General features: G+C 39.6%; 1 protein-coding gene across 1 annotated transcript in view; it reads right to left on the reverse strand.

The window, feature by feature from the left end:
* Hao1 (hydroxyacid oxidase 1) overlaps window positions 1–7,235 on the reverse strand; it is a 68,478-nt gene that overhangs the window by 51,184 nt on the left and 10,059 nt on the right. The window contains exon 2 of the mRNA XM_004634288.2: window positions 6,961–7,112. Coding sequence (XP_004634345.1) covers window positions 6,961–7,112 — 152 coding nt within the window. The remainder of the gene's footprint in view (window positions 1–6,960; window positions 7,113–7,235) is intronic.

The following is a 7,235-nucleotide window of genomic DNA, read 5'->3' on the forward strand; positions in this document are numbered from 1 at the left end:
CCCAGGGGTTGTCATAAAATGTAGTGAAGAGAGATAGAACTTCAAAAAACAAGAGAGGCTAGACCAGTACATTGAGTTGTCTCTTTTTGTATTTAATATAATTTTAAAGGGAACAAATTTATTTATTACTGAGGAAGATAAGGCTAGGCATAAAGATGGTCTGCTTTCATTGAGAAGTTACTGGTTTTATTTTTGGAGTTTTCTCATAGTGAAATTTCTTGTTTGTTTGTTTGTTTGTTTGTTTGTTTTAGTCTTAGCAGCAGAACTATTGCTTTAATTTCTTTTTTCTAAACCTCAGCCCTGAGCTGTACCTCAGTGACACAGGCAGTTCCCTGAGATCCTTCAGAACAACCCCTACCCCTCGGGACATGGATTGCAAACCACTAGCCTAGTTTAAGCAGCTTGCTTTATCAGTGAGGAAGTGTAATCCTAGAGAGTGAAAATGACCTGCCACAAGAAGCGAAACTAGTTAGTGGTGAATTTCCACATAAATCAGATGCCCCAGCTGAACAGCCCAGGGGACAGTTGGAGCCCACAAAAGTATTTGCTTTGGCCCATATGTAGTTGCCCCAAATAGCATTTTAGAGAAATTTGATTTATTTGCCAACACATAAAAACCAGGAGCTTGTACATAAAAGTCAAGATTTCTGGCTTCTCTAAAAATATTTAAAGATTTGGCAACCCCACCCTCCCTCCCTCGGGGGAGCAGCAGAGCCAAGATATGGCTGACCCCTTGGGGATACAACAGGCAACCGGACAGACCTGACCAAGCAAGCAGTCTGAGATTTAGTGTGTCCTCCACCATGGAGCTTGTGCTCTTGTCCTCTGAACTCCAGCCCTCTTTGGACATTAACCTTGAAAGCCTAGCCTCTAAGGCATTTTTTGAGATACCTGCCTAAAGCCTAAGACAAATCATTTTTAGCAAAGAAAAAGAGCATGATTCAATGCCACTAAGGTGTAAATAGAGTGTGCTTTTCGGAAAGTGAGTTTTTATGTGTGGGAAGAGAAAGACTGGGAGACTCTAGGCTGGGAGACTAAAATCAACAGCCTGTGCTGTTTCAGCCAGGTTTTCTAGCATTTATCTTATGAATCTCCACAAGAATCCCTGAATGTGACAGCTCTTATTTCTGTAGGATTGCCAGAGTTAGTAAATCTATAGGACACACTTTGGATGGTTTCTTGGGTATCTAAAACTTAAATTGACTGGCCACCTGGTTGTACTTTATCTGGTAACTTTCTATTCATAGCTATTTTATACATAACAGAGTGTAACTCCGCAACCACAAAGCAGTAAAAGACTAGGCTTCCGTCCTCTGGCCCAGTTCATTCTGGGGTTGTGCCCGCCCCCACAGTGATGGAAGGAGAGATAAAAGGGTCCTTAAAGCTGTGCTTGGTGAAGAAGTCTGCAGAGCCCACGGGAATGCAAAGTAATGATCCTGTGGAAACATCCAGAAAGTTCTGGAACCGCTGCCTAATTACTCAGACCAGATCACTCATTAAGGATTGAAATGGCCCTCACTGAATCCCACTGGCCCTGCCAATGCAAACACATTCTCCAGAGAGGCTGCTAAATAACCTTGATCACCTGAGCTAGCCCCCACTTCTCTTCCTGGTTAGGAATTACATCTCTGGAACTAGAAAATAGGGGGGCTAGAATGTTTAAGATGGTAACACACACACACACACACACACACACACACACACAAAAAAAAACACCTCTCTAATAACTTCCATATATTTCACAATATATCCAAGGTTCAGGCTTACTTTGAAAGATTTCCATGTTCTTTCTGGGAATGATAGAGTACAAATCAATTGGTAGCTTCCTAATTTCACACAGATCTTCTTAGTTTCAGAAAGTTAAGGCTTTCTACTAAATGTGAGTGTTTCATGTTTCTCCTTAAACATGTGGGCTTTGGTTCACTGTATCTTGGTTTTAATTCCTCTAAATTTAATTGCTCTAAAAGTCAACAACGGTGACAGAGAGATCTGAGTGTGAGTTGTGTGCCATAGGAATGACCCCAAAGTGAGTGGAAAGAGGGGTGAAAGTGGGAGAAGCAGCCAATAAAGGAGAGGGGATCAACAGCCGATAACTTCTGTGGACAACGGGGACTCAGTTGCACTAGGTGACAATATTAGAAAATTCTTTATTTGCCCTATCCAAAGACAACTGGGGCATTTGTTAAACAACTGCTGTGCCTCATTGGCTGAAGAGATTTCCCTCTTTTCCTCTCTCCAACTCACTCATCCATGGGCTCCTGCTGCCAGAGAAAACATCATACAAAAAGTTACAAGTTCTATAAGCAAGGAAAATTAACAAAGGAAGATGTCTAGTGCACCAACAGCATCTAGGGACTGAGCCTTCCTTCCAACTAAGCCATAATCTCACAGCCAAAAATTTTTTTGTAATAAAGTCTTTCCAAGTGGCTAAGTTGCCCAGGCAGGATTTACTCTTATGATCCTCCTGTCACCACCTTCCTGAGTGCTGGAATTACAAGTGTTCACCATGGTGCCCGGTTATAACTAATCTAAATACTAAACAGATCAATATCCCATGCATGCCCATTATAACATAGATAAATACACAGAATACTGATGTCTTTGCAGGAATTTTTTACTATAAATCTTGAGGCCACTGTCCAGTACAGATGTGATGGAAGTCTTAGATCTTAGGTGTAGTGTGTGGAACCTTTCAGGGCCATCTTCAAGTTCTGTCTAACCTGTTCCCTTAGGTTTATTTACTAAACCCTTAAGTAGCAATTACCAATCCTATGCACTGTTCTAAGTATACCTACCTTGAGCATTAAAGCAGTGAATCCTCAGAGCGGCCCAGAGAAGTAGGTCACATCATTGTGCCCATTTGACACACGAGAAACAGAAAGAGACCATTTCCTCTTACACCATTCCCGTGAACTCTGCAGACTTCTTCACCAAGCACAGCTTTGAGGACCCTGTTATCTTTCCTTCCATCACTGTGGGGGCGGGCACAACCCCAGAATGAACTGGGCCAGAGGACGGAAGCCTAGTCTTTTACTGCTTTGTGGTTGCGGAGTTACACTCTGTTATGTGTAAAATACCTATGAATAGAAAGTTACTAGATAAAGTACAACCCCAGTACCACTACACTCTCATAATTCTGCCTCTTCCATCTAATCCAAATTATCCCCTATCATGTGTTTCACCCCCTTGGGCAGGGGCTGCCTTCTATGAACCTACAGCACTGTTTCTAGAAGATTATAATTGACAACTGAACAGGCTTAGCCTGATGACATTTCCAAGGACTTTCTAAAACCTCAGGGCAGCACCAATGTTGGCTTAGAAGCCCCCATTCTGGGGACAGAATGCCTGGTTCTGAATCCTACACTTGTCACTTATGAATTATGTGACCTTGTAGAAGTCTCAGTTTCTGGCCTCTTCCTCTGTTTCTCGTGTGTCAAATGGGCACAATGATGTGACCTACTTCTCTGGGCCGCTCTGAGGATTCACTGCTTTAATGCTCAAGGTAGGTGTACTTAGAATAGTGTGTAGGATTGGTAATTGCTACCTAAGGGCTTAGTAAATAAACCTAAGGGAACAGGCACTAGTGAGAATTTAGTAGCCCCTCTTCTCAGGACTGGGAGGAAATAATGTTGTGTTACAGTCCTGCCTTGGTTATCACGTCACAGTTTCCATGTAAGCATTCTCCTTATTCTCAAAGCTTCCTTATGAAGCATAGGGAGCCAAGGATTTAACACCGTTAGAAGCGAGTTGTAAAATAACCCCCAGAAGTAATTAGCTATGACAATCTGCCTTCTCTGGAACTCTAGCTATTTGGCCACAGTGTAGAACTGTGACCCCTGTCAAATAGCATGTACAGGAATATATGCAAGTAAAAATAATTTCTGGCTCTGGTGTGTCTTCCAGGCAAGCTTCATGTGTTGTCCTTTACACCCCTCCCTCTATTTCCTTTCTTTTTTCTTTCTTTCTTTCTTTCTTTTTTTTTTTTTTTAAGGTTTTTTGGTTTGGTTTGGTTTTGGGTTTTCTGTTTTGTTTTGTTTTTTGTCTTTTGTGCAGAGTTTCACTACACAGCTCAGACTTGTAGTGATCCTCCTGATTTCTGCCTCCCTATTGCTGGGATTACAGACACGTGCCACCATGCCCGAACTCCATTGCTGGCTCAGCTTCCTTGGGGGTCAGGGCCAGCTAGGCATGTGGTGCCAGGGATGCAACCCCGGGCCCTGCGCTTACCTAACCAAGTGCTTAGTCCACTGAGCTATATAGCCAGCCCTCCCTCTATGTCCTTTCTCTTCATGATTTTTCAGTTTTATTTTCTTTTAAATCAAAATTTTATTATTTCCTTCCTATAAAATAATAAAAATTTCTGTAAATGGGAAACAAAATACAGAGGTAATCTCATCACACACCAACAATTGCAAATTATAGTAGGCATCTTCAGTTTTAAATATTTTTTAGACCCTGTTGTTTGGAACTACTTTTAAAAAATATTAAGTAGTAACCATATGAGATGCCATCACACTCTATGACACAATTTCAAAATTTTGCCTCCATGATTAGAAGTCCTGTTTTTCTTTTTTTTTTTTTTTTGGAAAGCTAACCTCCAGTTATAAGGCTATTATTTTCAAATTTGCTGCATATTAAAAATAATAGAAATGAAGAATCTTGTAAAAGTGTTTGCCTCAAAATAATAGTTATTTCTTGAAATTCCTAGAAGATAATTTGTAGAATCACATGGAATTCATATTCTTCAAGCTTTGCTATGCAGGGCCAAGTTAATTGTATGGCACTTATTCCCTTTTGCCCTGTTTCCATCAGTGCTTCAAAGGGGGTTTTTCTCCCTAAACTAAACATTGTGTATAATATTTTTGAAAAATTTAGAAAATGAAGAATATATTTATGATTTCTATTTCTTTGCTTCTTAGTGAAATAGAGTATTTTCCATCTGCTTATTGGAAATTTTATGTCTCAATTTTTTAATTTCTTATTAGCCTTTTGTTCATTTTTTATCTATTTATCTCCTGGGGATGGTATATTATTTCTTCCTCCAACATAAAGGGCCCTTTAAATAGAAAAGGTATTAATCTCTTCCAATTCCATATATATTTTTTAAATTTTTCATTTGCTTTTGATTTTATAGAAATTTTAAAGCACCAAAGTATAGACTACTTTATGTTCAATTGGTTGCTTTGGTTTCATTGGTTGTCGCTGATGGCATCATACCCTAATTTAAGTAGGCAGATACCCAGGCCGTACCTCGCATTCTTCTCCTCCCTGCCTGTGTTTCATGACAATCATAAACAAATGTCCCAAGTCCAAAGGCCACTTCTGCACCGGTTGCCTAATATTTAATGATGCTGCCAGACTCAGTCTTCGTGTGTCATGCATTCCTCACTGTGTGGTTCTGATCTGTCTGACTGAATTCTGTGACAGGCATTTCAAGAAGAAAGGTGAAGCCACAAAAATCTGTGGGTTTTAGAACTAAAATATTTTAAAATAGATTTAGTTCATGTTCTTTTGACCCTAATTTCCTTCCCTGCTTGGCATCAGATGTCAAGTAGAATCTGCCACCAACTTGTATGTAAAGAGTTTCTAAAGCAGAACTTGTGGGGATCAGTTCATAGACTTTCAAATGTTCACTGTTGCTAGGAAACTAAAAAGTCAATAAATTAACTCTAATAAGAAATTTTTTATATCATACTTGATTTTCTCTTCATTCCATCCTAAACATTTTTTTAATAATTTTGTTGAGAAACATAGCAATGAGACAGTTTCAAAACCAATTAATAGGACAGTTTCAATAATTAATACATTGTATATTGTTGTCTTAGTGGTTATTCATTGTACAAGATGCAGACATGATATCCTGCCCACAAACACTATTAGAACAAATCTTTCTATTCGTTGAATTAAGACAATGTAGCTGTATATCTATCCTATTTTGAATATACAGATACAAAATGGTCATTCATTTGTATCCCCTTTTTTTGTTTAGTTTTGTCAGAGAAGGATTGTTACTTAGATATTGTAGGTGTGTGAATTCATCAAAATATTCCAATATAGTCCAGTAGTCCATATTAGTAATGGATTTTCCTTAGGATTGGCAATGTCAGAAGTTGTTGACTTGAGCCTTTTACAGCTCAGCATATTAATATGGTTTTACTTTTTATACTTTACTGCTGGATGGTTAAAACCAAGATAAAGCAAGACCTATATAACAAGAAACTTGACTTTTGTATCTGATAAGGTCAGTCAAATCCCCTCAGGATTTATTCTGAATCCCTGTACGCAGTTTGTAGATTCTTTGTCAGTGTCAGCCATGTGGATGAGTCACAGCCATTGCTTGACCAATTTGCTGTCTGTGAAAGTCTATCCTAAACCCTAAAGTAGCTGGCAATGGTTTTCCAAAACTGAAACCCTTACATGAAAAAGAACCATGATGCAAAACCATAAAACACGGGGTGTGCTTTCACCTTGTGCAAACCCCTTTGGTTAGGGGAGTAGGAAGACTACGCTTGAAAAAGTGTAGTAATGTGGCTGTGTCTCACCTCTGTCACTAACTAGGAACTTAGGGATGATCTCAGGTGAGTCATTTCTGAGACCTCCATTTTCTGAGATCCATTGACATTAATATCAATAATAAAACTAACATGAATTGAGCTGTTACACTGTGCCAGTCACTGTACATACATGAACTTAAATAATCCTTACAGTAAGCTAATGAGGCTGATGTTACATTTATCCACATTTGGCAGCCAAAGAACCAAGGCACAGAAAGACTATCCTGCACAGAGCCACACAAGACCATAGAAGAGCAAGTTATACAGGAACAGGCATTTGCGTGGAAGAACCAATGAGTTTAACTATTCTGAGTGTAGCGACATCAAGGAGATATTTGCCTGATGCATACAGAGGGACCACTGCCGTTTGGGCTTTTCTGTCCCTGTGCAGGGGCCTTCTTCCTACCTCGCACAGTGGCAAGCTCCCCATCCACATGAGCCATGCACTGCATGGCGGTCGCCCCAGCACAGATAGGCATGCTGACCCTCTGTCCTAAAATGGAAGTGGACAGGTCGACCTGGGCCACATTGCGGAGTACCCGTGGATACAGCTTCCACCTAGAATTACAAAAAAAAGAAGTTTTACAATTTCAAAGCATAACTAAAACACTGGAAGTACATTTTCATTAGTGAGAAAATATATTATTAGATTTTTTTTGTATCAGGCAGGTTATTTTACAG

The sequence above is a fragment of the Octodon degus genome, unplaced genomic scaffold (genome assembly GCF_000260255.1).
Source record: "Octodon degus isolate 3935 unplaced genomic scaffold, OctDeg1.0 scaffold00060, whole genome shotgun sequence".
NCBI lineage: Eukaryota > Metazoa > Chordata > Mammalia > Rodentia > Octodontidae > Octodon > Octodon degus.